This window comes from Melopsittacus undulatus, chromosome 5, assembly GCF_012275295.1.
Source record: "Melopsittacus undulatus isolate bMelUnd1 chromosome 5, bMelUnd1.mat.Z, whole genome shotgun sequence".
NCBI lineage: Eukaryota > Metazoa > Chordata > Aves > Psittaciformes > Psittaculidae > Melopsittacus > Melopsittacus undulatus.
This window is the reverse complement of record NC_047531.1, coordinates 38,852,897-38,871,467: the sequence shown is the minus strand read 5'-3', so window position 1 is coordinate 38,871,467 and position 18,571 is coordinate 38,852,897. Positions and strand designations below refer to the sequence as shown.

General features: G+C 38.7%; 1 protein-coding gene across 2 annotated transcripts in view; it reads right to left on the bottom strand.

Moving 5' to 3' along the window:
- Positions 1-3,368: 3,368 nt before the first annotated feature.
- LGR5 (leucine rich repeat containing G protein-coupled receptor 5) overlaps positions 3,369-18,571 on the bottom strand; it is a 91,595-nt gene continuing 76,392 nt past the window's right edge. For both annotated transcript variants that reach the window (XM_005142570.3, XM_034063360.1), the window contains 7 exons: positions 16,701-16,766; positions 16,417-16,488; positions 15,449-15,520; positions 13,497-13,622; positions 9,525-9,670; positions 8,463-8,546; positions 3,369-6,687 (listed from right to left, as the gene is read on the bottom strand). In XM_005142570.3, coding sequence (XP_005142627.2) covers positions 5,597-6,687; positions 8,463-8,546; positions 9,525-9,670; positions 13,497-13,622; positions 15,449-15,520; positions 16,417-16,488; positions 16,701-16,766 — 1,657 coding nt within the window. In that variant the 3' untranslated portion in view covers positions 3,369-5,596. The remainder of the gene's footprint in view (positions 6,688-8,462; positions 8,547-9,524; positions 9,671-13,496; positions 13,623-15,448; positions 15,521-16,416; positions 16,489-16,700; positions 16,767-18,571) is intronic.

The following is an 18,571-nucleotide window of genomic DNA, read 5'->3' as shown; positions in this document are numbered from 1 at the left end:
AATGCTGGTCCATGACCAAAGCTCTAAAGTGCTCTCCCAACACAGATAATAATAAAAGTAGAGAGAGATTGTTACTGAGAACAGCTCACCTATGGCTCTCAAAATGGATTTCTTACTGCTGTAAAACCCTCTAGGGAAGGAAAAAGTGTTTTAAGACCTGGGAAGGCCTGCATACACCATCAATGTTGTGTAAATAATAATGTCAAGAGGACGGGAAAAGGAGAAAGGATTCATTTCAAGGGAAAGCATAGCAATTCTTGTAGATAGAAAGAATTGATATCAGTATTCAGGGACAGAACTAAATAATACTGGTAGTTTTCTTTGATCTTTATTTCAATTCTGTACATGGAAGGATCATCGGCTCCTATTTAAGTGGAGTGAATAGAAGAAAGTATTTGACTTATGAATAGCTTGTCAGCTCACCAAACCTAACACTTGCTGAAGCCAATAAAGCACAATCATTTATTGTTTATTTGCTACTGACCCTTGTATAAAGGTGCTATTTTCTTTTCATGGAAATGCTTTTTTTTCTGCAGTTTTTGCATATTAGTGTGATGTGTGACTGGCAATTCCTGTCACTGCCTCTGCATCAGCCTCTTCTGACTTGATAGCACCATTTCCATAAGTGAAGGACACCAAGACTTGGTAAAACAGACCTAGCTATATGGTATATAGCTTATAACATCAACAGCTTTAATAACTCATATTGTTAATTCTGTAATTTGAGAAGAAAGTTACTTGAAACTAGGAGGTGATCTCTTAATCAGACAAATGTGAGCAAGAGCATGTCCCCAAAACTGCAAAGCTTTCTGGAATCCCAGATGCACATCTCGGGTATTAGCCAGAAGCAAGGTGAGCATGGGACAGAGAGGCATGGAGGGATGGCAGTGAGGAAGTATTGGCATCGTCCAGAGAAGCAGGTTTTGTATGAACAGGAAGGTAACAGCTTTTGGGTGAATCTGTGGCTGAACAGCTGCCCAAACCTACACACCACAACCCCCACCCCCCAAAGCCAACCAACCAACCCATTGGAAAACCCAACAATACGAAGGATTGTCAGTATACAGGGACAAGGGTATATCAAATAAAGCAAAACTCCTCACACTTTGCATTCACAGTAGGGCATTCAGTCAGGGAGTTTTTTCCCAGTTCATGAACTAAGATGCCAATGGCTAGCTTTTCCTCTAGGTTAGTTTGGCATGATTTAGACATGTTCTCATCAATCATCTCTTCTATGTATTTTCCTGGAACAATGATCTTGGATCCTCTTTCGTTTGCTGCCTGATGATGATGTTCAGGCAGAGGAGTGCTGTTAACTTGTTAACACTGCAGATTTAAGACTGATTTCATATCCTAGAATTCACTCTCTGGCCACACAAAACTTTCTGGATTCATTTTCTTAGTTAACCAGAAAAGAGGCCTAGGAGAGTTTCACAGGCAGCTGTGGTACTTCCTACAGGAGACAAAAACTGTTTCTAGTAGAACAATCTCCCCAGTTACTTTTTTCTTAGAAGGCTGGGAGAGATCTTCAGGAAACGTCATAAACTGGAAGTGCTGATAATCACTGCAGTGACATCTGTAGATAGTCCTGAGAAGCTGTTGTTATGCATGGAACCAAATTAGTAACTGCAGACACCTGTCAAAACAATGATTACATATCAAGAATGACACCAGACGAAAAAGGAGATGTTTGAAATTTCCTTTGAGTATTAGAGTCATGAGACTTTCAGGGCTGGTTGGAGAAGACTGTTGGTACTTGCATAATACTTGGTGCAAGTCTTTGGATTCACAGACAGGCGTTTTTTTCCCTTGTTAATGAAGCATGTTTTTTACTTGACAAGTGGAACACGTTGCCACGTGTGAAAAGATTAAATAGGGATTTTGAGTGGACTCTTTGTGACTGAGACTTCTAGAAACCCTGGCTGGGGGCCAGCTCTCAAGAGGAATATTCTTAATGTTTGGTTTTTTCCTGTGACTGAGATTGGATCCTTAGATAATTCTGACAATGTCACAACAAATTGTTTTATGAAGAGAACATATTCATATTTCCTATGTCTCCAGAGTCACTGGAGCATGAGCCGGTGACAGTCATTATGTGAACAAGATGTTTGTAATGTTGATACTGCCTTTTTTTCCCCAGTACCTTGCAAGCATTAGGTGCAACACATGGAGTTCCTTCTGCTTTATTAGCATGGGTAAATCTCTATTTTTCTTTAAAATTTCTAATCTCATGTAGCTGGGACTCTTCAAGCAAAGACAAATAAAGACCTGACTGAATCAATTTCCTAAGCTTAGTTTAGATAACATACAATAGTACCTACATATTTTAAAATGACACTATTACAGAATGAAAGATTTGTCCCTTGGTTGGCACACGTTATTGAAAGAGAACACAAGGCGCTTAATATGGTTGGTAGAGATGCTGGTCCTTTTGCTGGTGGAAGCATTGCAGCTCTGCTGGAGTTTGAGCAGTGTTCTCCGGCAGCACCCGAGCTTCTGCACAATCACTGTGCCTCATCGATCTGGAAAGGATTTTCTAACACTGTTGTTGCTGCTGTGATCCTAGTTCTGGTCTTTTATTGTTAGCTTTCCTGTATTCATGTTCTTACTCTTCTGTCTCCACTTCCTTGTCCTACAGGAAGGACACTAATTTTGCTACAAATATTTTAAATCATTTAAGCCTCTCTCAAGTGGTTGTGTAATGAGGATTTCAATAAGATCTTAACTTTCAGATAGCACCCTAAACTGATGAGAGAGAAATGGCTGATAATGGGATGAGTTTTCCAGTGTTTCATACAACAGTCAGAGGAAGTAAGTGAAGCCCACTCCTGTAAAGCAGAAAAAGCTATGGCTTAAAGCTGAAAAAGTGATGGCCTCTTTGTATGTATCAGATGAATTTCCAGCTGTTTTGTAATCCCCTGGCCTGTTTCATCTGCCACACAAGGGACTGGAATGAAGATCAGGACACATATGGGAGAACTTGCTGTCTCAGCAGAAGCAGCCACCTAGTGCATCAGAACCTCCTCCCCTCATGTGGTCCAATATGGTCTGAAGCCTGCTGGTAACATTCACCACCTGACCTGATGCATGCCCTTGTCACACAGGCAGAGGAGCCAGTCTTGCATGTAGCAATTGTGAGAGGTCATCATTGAGATGTGGACAATGCGCACAGGGAGCAGGATCTGTTCATAAGAGTCCGTGAGGGAAGTTTTGGTCAAAGACTTTGTGTTGAAATGAAACATTCTTCTCTTTTCCCCAACTCCCTGGGCACCTAATGAGAGCACACAACCTGTCATTTATAGTTTGCCAAGAATTTCAGATGTTTGGGAGGTTAGCATAAAACTTGGGAAGGATTAATTGAGAATGAATGCAATTTTGTGAGGTGTTAGGTCCTGATTAAATGCTCTTTACTGTGTAGTCACATTTTATTACAACTTACATATGTTTGGAACACTGATAGAAAAGAAACCATGTCACCTATTTACAATCACTACACATTTACATTATATTATTTACAGATAATGAATTTAGTAATATATATGAGCAGAAAATATAGCAAATATCAATACGAAACTGTACAGGGCTTAATCTCACGTCCTTTACTGTGGTTGCATTTCACTGTAATAATAAATACAGTTCTATATTTACACATTTTACTTTAAAAATCTATTAAATGAATTTTAACAATTTCAAGTTTAAAATATCTGATCAAAATATTTCAAACATGCTTATAAAAATAAGACACAAAGCCTTTAGGACTTTCTGCAAGCTAGAAAAGTTCTGATAAAAGAAGCTTTCTTTAACTAGCCTTTAGAATTATAACCTTAATTTGCTTCTCAAATCACTTTACAAACTTCTTAAATATAGCGAGCTGAAAGGAATTTCACTGACATTAAGCAGAGCAGCACAGATGGACCCCAGTTAAATTAAAGCTAAGTAAACATGGTAATAGGTATTGTGCAATGGTTGACTGATCCTCTGTTTAATCCAAAGTGGTTTCAGGCATCCTTCTGCAGCTGTCTGCCGCACTGCTTCAAAACCCACAAGAGATAAAGGATTAAGATAAGTTCTCAGCTGACTTTGTCATACATAATTCTAGCATTGGTTCATGTTTTTTCCTGAAGGATGAACATGTCAGCCAAAGTCAACTGATGCCATCTGTAACTGCAGAACTGAAAATATGCCAGTGTGAATGGACAAGAAAATCAAGGCATATCCATTGTTGGCAACAAATTCTTCATTGTGAAAAATCTGTCCTTTGAGTCCCAGCAAGTTTTATATACAGTAACAGATGAACAACAGAGATCATCTGTAACTGATTACCATAATTACCGGGCTAGCATAACCTTGGTAATGTTAAAAATTAGTCTAATTCACCTGGAGGTTGAGTGGCCATTAACTGAGCGGTGAGCACTGGGCTATTAAATGTTACTCCTCAGGGAGCTATTTTTAACAACAAAAAAAAGATTAGATTTGTGCACTTGTATGTCTTAAATGATCAGCTCACTCAAGAAAAAGGTGCCAGTTCTGAGAAAAGGATACTGGAATATCCCCTGATGGCTTGGCAAGGTCAGAGACTGATACTCTAGGGAAGTGAAGGTGGCTCTGTGGCCTGACATATTTTCACGGTAGACTTGGCAAAGGAAGGCCTGAAGTCTTTCATCTCTAACTGGGATGCTTCTAATGTGTAAACATACATGCCTTGATTCAGCAAAGTGTTAATGGATTTAGAGCCATAGAGGAACTCTGTATTAATCTAATCTAATCTTTTCCTGAACTAAAGCCATCAGAAGTCCCTGAATTCCAGTAGCTGATCCAATACCTTTTTTGGCAATATATCCAATTTGAATTTAGAGATTCTTGGTGACAGATGGTACTATTGCCTAATGACCATCACTGTCAACAATTTGCACCTTTATTTCTATGCTGCATATCCCTAGTGTCAACTTCCAGTTGATCCTACCAGATTCTTCGCTCTTGAATGAGCAGTCCTCTGCTCTCAAACTTCTGTTTCCCAGAAGTAGCCACTTACAAAATGTGATCAAATCACTTCTTTCTTAAGCTGCTTTAAATTTATGATATTAATATCCTTTATTTGCTTAATAGGACTGCTCTTCCATTTAGATACCTTGTTGAATGAGGGCCATACACAGATGCTCATGAAAAATATCATGGCACTTAAAAACTATTAATAAACCCAAATTGCAATAGTGGGGAGGGGGGAAAGTGGGGAGAACCCAAGCTCATAAAACTGCACCAGGTGATGCTTTGAGAAAACAGCTTACCAATTTAACGTGCTAACTTTGCTCTTGAACAACTGACGCCTTTCTGAGTAGTGCTACTTTAAAAGAGAGCAGCTGATACAACTGCACACTGCACCAACTTGCAGTTTCTCTCTTCATCTCAGCATTTCAGAAGCAGGCTGAGAAGGCTCAAGTATTTGATTTTCAGCCTGCTGCAAGTTTTGTCATTGTCTGTTTACTGATGTGTGTAACAGTAACTCAGAGGCACTCTCCAGCGTGTATACACACATCCATACCTACTTTTGGGATTAAAAATTTTGTAAACATAGATATTTTCTGGAATGCCACTGAAACTAGCGACATGGAACAAATGCCACTGATGAAAGATTGCAGCTTTCTGTCATTTGATAAGATGATGGCATTAGTGAATTGCTGCTAGGCATATCATATGATATGCTGGCACTTGTGAAGGTTACCAATGCTTGTGTTGAGTCACAAGATTGTTTTTCTATGTCTTCTGAATTCACAGAGATCAGACTAGCATGTTTTGATCTCCTCCATAACAAAGTTTGCTTTCGAAGGCTTCCCAAGTCCTCCTTAAAGTGTGGATTGAAAAGTATATAAAGGAGTGGGTTTAGACATGCAGGCAGTGGGACAATCACCAGCAGTATTGACTTAATCACTTCTGGGCTGATAAAAGTAAGGTTTAGCAAGGAGGAAAAAGATAAGAAGGCCACAGGGCAATAAAGAATGCAATTAGTAAAAAGTAACAAGGCTATATGTTTGACCATAGAGCAATCCCAGATGTTGTCTAGTTCTCCCTTTTCTAAACTACAGTAGAGCTTTGTATAAGCAATAGTCATTACCAGAAAACAAAGGGAGTTCAACAATACCAGTGCTACCATGTAGCCCATAGCAGTGGGTTCTCCAAATGGTAGTGGTAAACAAAGTGGAGAAACCCCATACTCACTCCCAGTGAGAAGGGGTATCATTGCAATGATTAGTGACAACATAAAGCAAAAGAAAATGGCAATTTTTATGCTAGCAATGGAAGATTTTGTTTCAAACTTTGTAGCGTGTTTTACAGAGAATGCACGTTCAAGTGCAGCTAGGGTAAGGAGGAAAATGGAAGCCTCTGAAGCAAAAATTGAGAGAAGCCCAGTTATTTGGCAACCAATTCCACTTTCCCACTGTGCTCCGTACTGAGCAAAGCTACCAAAAGTTGATGCATCCACACTAGCCAGTACTCCGCTGGCCAGACCCATCAAGGCATTTACAATAGCTATTAAACTGATCAACAGTTTTATGGAGGACATATACAATGGAGATCTGAAAACTGTAGCAGACACCAGTGCATTGCAAATAAAGGTCAAACCCACTATGGTCCACACTCCAATTCGGATCAGCCAGCTACCAAATAGATGGTCACATGGTTTGAAGGGACCTGAAATGACAAAATGAAAAGGTTATGGAAAACCCATGTGAAACAAACATCAGTTTTGCACTTTCTAAAGTGCAAAGATTTCACTGCTTCGTGCAGGTTCTCAGCACAGCCAAGCAATGAGTTTCAGTCCAAAAGGGGACCTGTGAATTTGCTCTTCCTTTGCAATAATATGAGACCTTGATAACATACTGCTAAATGCATGTTGCACGTTGTGTTACATGAGCCTTTGTCCCTTAAGTCAAATAGTCTATGGGTTTCCTTTTGTGCCTAGCAGTACAAGTGCAATGTCAATGTTCAGTTGGTAGTTTCAAGAAACACTGCAAAGTTTGTCAGTGTGTGAAAAAAGCTGAAAAAGATATCTCTCACTAAACTAGGGCAAGCTGCTATTGAATCCTGGTGAAGTGTGGTGTAATGAATGTCAACAGATGCACTTTGGTTGTCTTATAACAAGTCATTATATGGATGAAGAAAATTGAGGCTGTCTTTTCATTTCAAAGTGCTGCCTTTTCGGAGAAGCTTCTAATGAACTGTGGCTGAAGGCAGGTCATTAAGATCGAAGCCTGGTGTATATTCTCATAAACTGAAGTTCATATGCTGTGCAGTTGAAGCTGAATGTTCTGCAGTCTGAGAAACATTATTTATGTTGGTACAAGCCAGCTATATTCTCTCAAAGGAAGTCCTTTACAATGGTCTGTGCTTCTCCATGAAGACACAAACCCCGCAGCTCAAATGCGCTCCATATAACTACAGCTGTTGTCATCAAGTTGACATAAGCATCCACTGTGTCAAGTTTTTCTAAGATACCATTTGAAAGATCAACATGGAAGCCAAATTTTCTCTTGAGTCTGGTGATACCTTACCTTGAAGACAGCAACATTTTTGTGAAAGCAGTAATTACATTTAGGCCGTAGGAGAATATGTGATGGTCAAATGGTTCTAAATTCTTTGGCTTCCTGCCTTTCCTACTACATAACTTAAAAAGCCTATTATTATTTGCTGTTCCAAAAAGGAATCTTGGCTTGGAATATATACTGAAGTCCTAGGTTGTCACTTGGGTATTTTAGTTTATGTTTCACAATGAAAGAATGGTTAGGGAAAAGGCTGAATCAAGCAAGCAAACCTTATATCCACAGATCTTAAAGCTAGAAGCAACCTTCCAAGGAGACACGTTTCTTTCCTTGCCTTAAGGGAAACTTTCAGTGGAACCCTGTACCCATGCAATTCAACCAATGTATTTATTTTTCCTTTCTGCCACACTGAGAAGCCAGAGATGCACTATTCTATAAAGGAAATAACAGTGCGGAGAGTCCTTTGCAACGGACCATGTGCAGCAATATAGTACTGTTTGGTATTTCCTAGACATTCAACTAAACTGTGTGTTGTTCAAGAAGCTCGTGTAAAGTAACTCAGAAAAGTTCAGAAGAATTACTTTAGCTTTACAAAAGACTGAGTGAGCAAAGATTCTGCTGCCTTTTATCATCTGTGTCTTGGTAGAACAGAGTCTTTGCTCTCTCATTCCCCAAAAGGGACTTGGAGGAAGGATCTGATTCAGGACTGGGTAAAACTTGTTACACTAATAGATGAATTTAATACCTGAATAGTTTTCTGCATTTCAGTGCAAAATTTTATATTATTGTGCATGTATTTGCATTAATCTCACCACTTTATTGCAAAATGCCATTTTATTCTACTAGTGTTGGATACAGAGTTTGTTCTGCATCTAGAGTATCTGGTAACATTGTGCTTGGAGTCCTGTCTGTCTGGCAGTTTCATACCTGGAGAAGGTGAGCACTGCACTGAATGATGAGCTTTCAAATCTTCTTCAAAGTCAGGAAAAAAGTCTTCAAAGTCACGCTCATCTGCAGGGGAGAAAATACCCAGATTTTCAGGAAAACTTCTTTTAGTACAAATTGCAATCATGCCTGTGGTATTTAAGGCCTGCTCTCGTCCTTTTCCCTGCCAAACTGTGAGCAGAAGCAGACACATGCCTACTTGGTTTTGAATTACTGTACTCAGGATCATTTAAAAAGTTGGCACAATCACTGCTCTGAAAGTGATCACATTCTCTGTTACCCAATTGCCAGTGTGACGACTGCCTAGGGAGGAGTTCAAAATATGAGTTCTGCTGCTGTGCCAGACTACTAAGGATTAACTCGAGTTTTTCTGTTTCTTAAGTCATCACTGTGTATTCTTGAGTGTATTCTTACTGGGGATAGCCCTGAACTCCGAGACTTACTGGTTTGCACAGTGGAGATAGCACAGAAAGCAGCAGGATGGTGTAACATGTATATGTGCACCTACATAACAGGTAACAGGTCAAGTAACAGACCTTGTGCTGAAGGGGAAGGAAACTACAGTAGTCTTCTGTCCTGGAGAGCAGATGCACTCTCTGGTACTTAGGAAGTACGGGAAAATATATCAGCAAGTATGCCAAAGTAGCCACATAAGCTCTGTGAGTCATCCTGAAGCATGTGCACAGCAGGAGAGCCAAGGATGTGCTGCTTCTTCCAAGGCTGGCGAGAAACCTGATCTTTGCTGTGCTGCTCTTGTATGAAGTTACATACCATCATCACTTCCCTGTCGCACACATAAAGGGAAGATTTCACTTCCCATGTTATTATATTATTATCTGGACAGAAAGATGAGCGAGTGAGATTTCTGACAGACAGACCTGAAAAAAATGAGTTTGCTAGGCATAGGAATGCTTGAATAACATAATGCTGGGGAAGAGACAGTGAGAGGCTGAATCTGTGACTGCAAAAGAGTATTGGATTTGTCTGACATCAGAGACTGCTCATAGCTTTCAGGCAGATTTAAAAGCCAAAGATGGCGATTACCTTGAATCTGTAACAACCCCACATCCTTCCTGTGGAAATCATCAATGCTGCTATTCTCATCTTTGCTCCATTGGCTGGAGATTTTGTAGTGGCTCTCACAAGCTCCGAAGGCACAGCACTGGTAAGCATAAGGCATTTCCATAACCCTGTAGAAAAATAAGGAAGCGTGCCATGATAGTGGTTTAGCAGCAGGGTTACTGGATTGTACTGCTCCTTTATTAGCACAAAGGAACATGTTTAAATAGCCATGACTGAAAGGAAAAATATCTATGGGTAAAATCAGTTATGCTAATACAAAATGAGGACTCACAAATAAAATTCCACAACAGAAATGCAAATGATTTCTAGGCTAATTTTAGTAAAGGCACAATGAAGCATCTAAAGGCACTTATGCATTTTCATGGGAGATATGAAACTGGGAGATACTTGCCTTGCCACCGAGTGAATGTTTCTCTTAGAGCTGTATTACTATTTAGTGATTTTGAATGATTTTACAGTGTAACCCAACAGTTTCTCCATGTTACTTTCTTACTGGTTTCTTTAAGAAAAGGGGGATCCGCAAATAACAGCCGCATCTACCTGCCTAACACACAAAACTAAAACATCACTTCTCAAATGGAATTTCTCTAGTTTGGTGAGAATGAGATCTTTTGGAATCTAAATTTTATCCACATCTTCCCATATCCAACTCTTTTCCAGTAAAATGGAAAAAAGGAGATTGTGTTTTGTGTACAAATCATGAAAGCACTGCTCTAAACTAAACATGAATGAATTAGAAAGGCACTGTGTGTGAAAACAAATGTCACTGAGGAACAGGTTTTACTTTATTAATTGTCTTCGAAATGAGCATGGTCACTGCAGGACAGTGGATATTTATTCCTAACTCTTTGAAGGTCATCCCTAACGTATCACTGAGGACAGATGTGAGTTTCAAATGATTCTGAGGGCTTCTTTTGTCAGAAAAGTGCTCATTTCCAATATGTTTTGAATCTAAGTCCTTTGGGGATGTGCAAAATCTGGAGTAACACGGAAGAACTGAATACACTCAGGTTCTATAAACTACTTCTTCTATTCCCCAGATAATTCTATTCTTTGGAAGCAGAGGTATTTAATTTGCACAGTTTGCCAATAGTACAAAGTAAAACCTAACAAGTCACCTGAATTCCAAAAGCCCAATAAATGAAAAAAAAAATCAAAGATAAAGAGGCAAAGTTATTCTGACTTAACTTAAAAAGAATAGAACAGAATTAGATCCTCCTATCAGATTACTTTCAACAGGTTAATCATGTAAATTAACATAATGAGCATTCCAAGCAACCTCTAACCCCCTGGGAAATCTGCAAAGAAATCAGTCAGAATCAGGCGCAGTGCCAACAGGACTTAAACTTGTGTGCTAGCCAAAAGCCTAGTACAAAGGAGAGAAATCAGAACCCTGAACTCTAAAGTGATTTTAAATTAGTGCATTTTGGGGCATTTAGATTCTATATATTTACATGTTTGTTGGGAATTAGCAACAAAAATGTGTACCCTTGTACCCAAATGCAAAAAGCTTCATAAGGTGTTTTTAAGGTACTCCAAGGAAAGTGTAAGATAATCAAGATCCAGCTATTAAGCAACCTCATGCCAGCATATTTAAATACTTAATTTCTAATTCATTTCTGTGCATGCCATCTTTTAAAATAAGAAGATGATCTCAACTGAACATTTTTGAACACATTTCCCAGAAGCCCTTAAATAAACTATTATTAAACTCATAGATGACTAGACTATCCCATAGCTCCATAGCTAGTCACCTGGGCTAAATCCAACCTCAATTCCCAACTAGAAATGCCCCTTTTCTGGATATAAAAAAAATATTACCCACAAACAAACAAACAAGCAAACAAAAGCTTCTCAAAAGAAGCACTGACAGTTGTGCAAGGTGATCACTGTAACTTGTGGCTTCCAGCCTTTTGGAAGTCATTGATACAGCTGGGGAAATGATCAGCCACAGCAGATATTTTGGGCTCAAGGGACTAACAAATGTATTCTCTCAGCTTTCAAACAAATCTGTGTGCTTAATAATTGCAGATTTCCAGAAGCTGTTGCACTTCTATCAGCCTGCTGGCCTGTCATACGCTGAAAATGTGGACCTCTCACATTGTACTGGTCCACTACTTTGATGAAGTAGGCAAAAAACCCCAACTGCTTTTAAATTATCTTTAAAAAGCAATGCTTCCATTTCCTATCCTCTCTGTAGTTTTAGGTCTTTTTTCCCCCTGGGTTACTAGGATATACGGATAGGCCTAAAATTGGTGAGTGCTGCTAATGTGTGCGCAAAGCGTAATTGCACAGAAGGACTGGCACCCAGAGCACAGAGGACAAAACATACTTTGCAGTGCAGAGAAATTAGTATCAGCTTTTCTTGGTGAGAGTGGAATTTCTTTCTCATAAAAAATATATTCAACACAAAAAGAAATAAAAATCCCTAACCAAAAAACAACAAAAAAGAAGCAACTCTCAGCCACAAAGTGCTGGAAGCAACCCTTTTAATGGCTGGTGCTTATTTGATGTGAGTGATTAGATATGGACTTTGTCAAACTAAACTCTTTTAGAAACACAGGCTGAATTTATTTCTCTCTATTGCTTATCTTTCTGATGATATCTGTATCCTTGATAATTCTTCTGCAGCAAGGAATGCCTTTTTTTTCCTGATTTTTGATTAAGCAGCAAAGAACACAAGGTTATTTTCCACATTGCAAAGGTGTGGGGCTGCTGGTGAATGAGAAGTTACAGTTATGATGAATGAAGCAAACACTGAGTTCTTTATAGTGCTGAATCAAAGCATCAGATCAAGAAGAAGGGAGTGGATGGCAGCCTGACTTTACTTCCTCAAAGCTTGCCATGACAGGCTGGGCTCAGCTCTTAGAGCATTCTCGTGCCATTGCAGTTTTAATCAGCTCCGCACTCCTATTCGTGACTCCCTTACTGATAATTCCAAACACTCCAGTCCTTTTCATTAGTGGTAACATCTTGAGTTGTCTGCCTGCTAAGACTCACAGGACTTTGCCAGTGCAAAAGGAAAACCTGCTGAAGACATAAGAATGGAGTCTCCCTCCTTGGAAACATTCAGAAGTTGTTTGGACATGGTCCTAGGCAACTGGTAACTGATCCTGGTGACCCTGCTTGAGTAGTGTGGGTTGGACAAGATGACTTCCAGAGTTTCCTTCCAACATCAACAATTCTGTGATTCTTTAACTATGTGCACACTCATTGTTTCAGATTTTATGATAGCAAGCATTTTACAGTAAAACATAGAAAAAATATATGTTGCATTTGGCAATCTCTAATTAAAATGTAAAAATCAAGAGAGAATGAGGGGACACTCCCTAATGCCCTAAAGTCATGGTGATTTCTCTGTGGTCATCCCATGACAGGCAGAGCTGCAGATGATCTCTAGAGAACATTTCCTTCCTGTATCACAGAGCATCCAGCAGAAAATTCTGAGCATCAAAATGTTTTAGTAATAATGGCAAAGTATTATCTGAATCTTTATCAAAAAAGAACAGAAAAAAAAAACCATGGTCAAACAAGCGAGGTCAAATATTTTGGAACTCCAGGAGTATATTCTTCCCTTGGTATTTGCTGTGTTCTGATTAAATATAATGGAAGTTCTGTAAGCACAATCCAGTAGACAGACATATCACTAAGCTGCTAGCAGTATTGTTTTAAGAGCTTTCGAAACATATCACCAGGAAGCAGATGTGGCTCATATTAAGCAAGTACCGAGGTTAATATTTCAAAACTCTTCATAGTTTCTTCAGTTAAAAGTGAGCATAATAAAAGAAGTCTATCATTTTTTATCATATTTGCTTTAGTTTTAATAGCACAGATCAAAGACTGACAATACTAAGTAACATGCATTACACACTGACACACCTTCCATTGCACATGAACACAAATGTGGCTTATTAGTTTTAATGATATACTCACTTGAGTTCTGGAAAATTTTCAGATGATATCAAACTTTGTAGGGCATGATTTCCTGTTAATTTTAAATGAGTTAAACCATGTAGCCCCGTCACAGGAAAAGAGGACAAAAGGTTGGATGACACATCCCTGCATAACAGCAAATAAAAATCAGCTTATGGGTTTTCGTCTTTTTTCTTTAACACTAGAAGTGTCATGTTGAAAAAACAGGTTAGACTTTTCTAACTCAATCAAAAAAGTCTACATTAAACAGAGGCCTCAGTCAGCAGAGCAAAGCTGCAGCATCACTCAGGAGTATGCACCTATGCGTCCAGCAGAAAGCTAACAGTAGTATCTAGCATTTAGCTAAGTCCCTGTTGCCAAATTTTGACTCCAAACATTCACAGTGACAGTTTTGAGAAGAACAAATGAATTTAAAATCTGTTAATTACATTGTTTGAATTAAAGAAAGCAGGTACCAGAACAGCTTCCCAGTTTAAAAGATTCAGTGGGATGCTAGAAGGCATGGCTGCCCTGAAAGCTCCAGAGGGAGCAAGTCAGGTGCACGGGGAAGACGTGTGTTTCAGGGTAGGATGGGTCTGGGCTGGAGCAGATTAAGGTGACAGTTCTTAGCTGAGGTTTGTCTGAGGAGCTGAGGGAAGACAGCGCTGATGAACATATATATATAAGTTGGGAAAAGTAAGACAGGAGAAAAAAAAAGTGATATAGTAAAGTATTCAAAGAGGGGGGAGCCCAGAGGTATTCTTTTCTCTATTTTTCCCTTTCTCTTTCATTTATTCTATGACCCTTTTCAGTCCTCTTCACAATTACCTACACTGCAATACTTCAGATGGTCAACAGTCAAGAACAAGGAAGAAGGGGAGTCTGATGCTGCTGAAATGCTTTTATGCCCAAGGCTGAACAGCAAAGTTCCTGTCTCTTGGATTGTCTACTGAAATCTAAGGGCTAAACATAAAAAAGGTATGTTGATGAACTGGTGCTCTATCTGATTTAGTGTGTGTCCTCTTGCTCACAACACCATTAAATACCAAGGGTTAAATTCTTGTCCTACTGCAATACTAAAAATGACCCCTGACTGCAGTCAGACCAGGATTAGAGACTAGCATTTTAGGGAACACTAGTGTGTGTGTGTTAAAGGGCTTTTTTCTTTAACCCTCTCTGTTCTATGCTACTGACCAAAGGCATAACTTTCTACTCCCTTCACAAAGTAGGAAAGTTTGAGGAGGGCTCCAAAAGGGATGTCATAGACAATATTGTCTTTATGGACTATTCAGGTGGCTTTGCACATCAACAGAAATTAGTACCCCTTTCAAATTTAGGCTTCCCAACAGCTACTGGATTACCTAAGAGCAAATGCCCAGCAGTGTATTTTTCTGACAATCTTGAAGCCGGATGACTCCAGGGGATTTTTTTTCCCTGGGACTCGCTTTTTAAAGAGGCATTACAATGACAATGGGAAGTCAGAAAAAGTTAGTAAGGACTGAGAAGTGCTGTGATCAATGCCTGCAAAACTGGCGGCTGATGTTTTGAGTTTACTACAGAAGAAAAGCTGTTCCATCAAAAGAGGAATGATGAAATAAAGATGCGTACTGAAAAATGCTTCTTATTTAAATTTTAATCCAATTCCTTAGTCCTGAAGCACAACTAAAATGAAATATTCCCTGCTGCTACAGGAGACTAAAAAGCTAACAAATTAAATGAAGAAACGCAGATGCACCGATAGCTTCATGAACCCCAAATCATTATGATTACACAGTATTATATGCAGCTCTGCCATAATACCTATGGGGGATGGTGAAGTACAGTGAAGCAACATTTAGATATGGATTCAACAGACCAGAAGATTAGAAAAAAGAAAGCTTCAGTTTCTGCTGGGGCCCTAAGTTATTAAATGCTTGTATGCTCTTGCAAGACAAATGTGAACATTTGAATGTAAAAGATATCCAAATACTTACAGTTTGATCAGAGATGGTAAAGAGGAGAAGGCATTGGGGTGAATAATTTTAATTTTGTTCCAAGCTAAATCCCTACAAGAAAAGTGAGTGGAAAATTACATACCCACCGAGTGAATGTGGAAGTTTTCATACACTTGATTAGGGCGCCTAAATATAGAAAAGGTATTATTTACATGCAAATATTTTCAATAAACTTCTGCGTATCTTACAGTGCAAAATCTTTTTTCCATTTTTTAATTATACGAGCCCATTAATGGTGTTAGTTATTAAACTGATAACTTCTAAAAAATGTCATGACTTATACAGTCTAATGCAGGTATTTTCAGTCTCTTTCATAGCTTCCCAAGGCAGCAGAAAGAAGGGTGGGGTATATGGACTACTTCTAAGAAGTCCTCATGATGTGACTAAGAACAGAAAATCCGTTGCCAATAGGCTTAATTTCCTAATCTTAATCTTCACTGCCACTGAAAAGTCAAAAAGACTGAAAACAACTCTTAAAAGAATGTATGGGCTTGATTCTTCAAGTTCTGAAAGTTACAACCATGAATAATTTCTTGACAAAATTACTCTGTTAGCACATGTGCGTATGTGAAAACTAGAAAACCACACATAACTGGACTCTATTTCTTAAGACACCGTTCTCTATAAAAGGATTTCATGCTCCCTAGAGCTGATTATTAGGTGAACCTGCCAACAGACACCAGCTATGGCTCAGTATCTATCTCTGCCTCTATCAGAAACATTTGAAAGTAACAGCTTTTATGGCTATAAAGTTATGTCTTTGAATTCATTGCTGCAGATGCCAAAATTCACAATGTTTGCTTTCCTTTCACAGTTATGACCTAATGGGTGGAAGATCAAAGTGAGGAAAAACGGAAACAAGGATGTTTTGGGGCATACAGTGAGCAGACAGCATAGACCCCATGCTTTTGAGAACCTGCATGAATGGCTGTTAGGGCTGTACTCACAGAGACCGAAGAGCAGCCAGCTGCCGAAATGTGTCTGCTTTGATTTCACTGATTTCATTATGATGCAAGTCACTGAAACAGCAATAAGAATCTCCTTAGTTTCAAAGGCACTTGGAGGACACTTCAGGGTGTTTTGGATTGTGTTTATGATACACTTCAATATAGTGTAAGGGTATGTGTTTGGGATATGTCAAATCACCAAGTAATAATCAAGTTAATGATGCTCAAACATGTTTGTATATAGATGCTTCTTTTTAGGCTTCTTAGGGTAGTTTGGCACTTACATCTTTTGAAGTTTTTTACAGGCAGTAAAACAAGGCAACTCTTGCAGCAGGTTATATGACAGATCCCTGTAACACAGAAGAAAATAAAAGATTAACATCAAAGTAACATTAAAAGAAGAAGATCTTTCATTGTCTACCTTCACGCTCAATTTAAAGTAACTTGTTTTCATTCCACTCATAGAAGAATAGAAATGTGCAAACTCACTTATCATCTCTCATCTGTCAGATTTTCATTTCTAACTGAGGAGGAGAGAGAAAGGGAAAAGCACGATGTATTAACTCCATATCCTATGTTTGCAAATTCCTTTAATTGTCTGAAGATTTCCTGCCTGAAGTACAGACTTCTGCTGAGAGTTTTATAGTAATGATATCGGCCATCTGCTTATAGGAAATATTTGATTTACATCACAGACTTCATATCCATCATGCTTAAATTATGATGAATATTTGAACCATTTAAAATAATCTGCTAAATAGTACTTTTTCAGAGAAGATCCTGTATTTTTCTGGTAATAATCACAAGGGTCTGTAATCAGCTGTCCATTCTACACTTTTAATTAAGCACTATGCCTCTGATCTTTAGATCTTGTAACTGAGGGAAATGGTAAAAAAAACCTATTGGAACTAACTAACATTGAAATCAATCACTACATGGGGGAAAAAACTCTTTAACAGACTTGAGCCAAAACTCAACAAATTACAGAATAACTGAAACATCTGGACTGATTTATAGTATAACGTAGCTAATCAAAACCAAGCCCAGGCAATTTGCAGAAATTGGAGGAAAAAAAATTAAAGGACCAAACACTCACCCCCACCATGCAACAGTCTCATCCTGTATATACATGTTGCTCAGGGGAAAATGAATGGGCAATATGCTAGTGAAAAAATACACAAAAAAGCTTATGCCTACAATTAGGAAAAATAACCTTTTCCACAGCTATCCAATATTATCATGTAAAAGAGTAATCTCTTTTCAAACCTGTTTTAAATTCTTCAAATCTGGTTCATATGCACCCATTTACTTCCTTGGTAACATTTTATTTTCACTGTTCCTATCCTAACAGGGGCTTTTAGACTATTTTATATAAAATAAAAAAAAATATGAATTTACAATGAACAGTCCAACTCTATTATGAAATGTGTAAGTTACGAATTACTATAGTATTGATTTGCCTTCTGTTTTGAGGTTATTTATTGTTTTCAAATAATCTGAAGGGGGCCTACAAGGATGCTGGGGAGGGACTATTCATTAGGGACTGTAGTGATAGGACAAGGGGTAATGGGTTGAAACTTAAACAGCAGAGGTTTAGATTGGATATAAGGAAGAAATTCTTTACTGTGAGGGTGGTGAGGTACTGGAATGGGTTGCCCAGGGAGGTTGTGAATGCTCCATCCCTGGCAGTGTTCAAGACCAGGTTGGACAGAGCCTTGGGTAACATGGTCTAGTGTGGGGTGTCCCTGCCCATGGCAGGGGGGTTGGAACTGTATGATCTTGACGTCCTTTCCAACACAAACCAATCTATGATTCTATGAATGCAGGACATATTTAAACTGCGTGCAGACTTCCCTGTGGCAACAGAGTCTGTTTCTGTCTTTTATCATTCTGGAAATGATTATATTGATTCCATCAACTAAAACTTATTTTTTTTTCTGGAAATGTTCATGACATCCATGCTGGTATTCAAATAATGTGTTATAATTAGTGCTATTTCAATGCTGGCCAAAGGACTAATACCAAATACATTCCTAGTGATGTAATACATAGAGGAAACTGCTGTTGGCTCATTCTCAAAGAAGCAGACACAATGATTACTTTCATTAGTGATTAAGCAAACTCCAAGGAAATTTCCAGGCTAAAATAACATTGG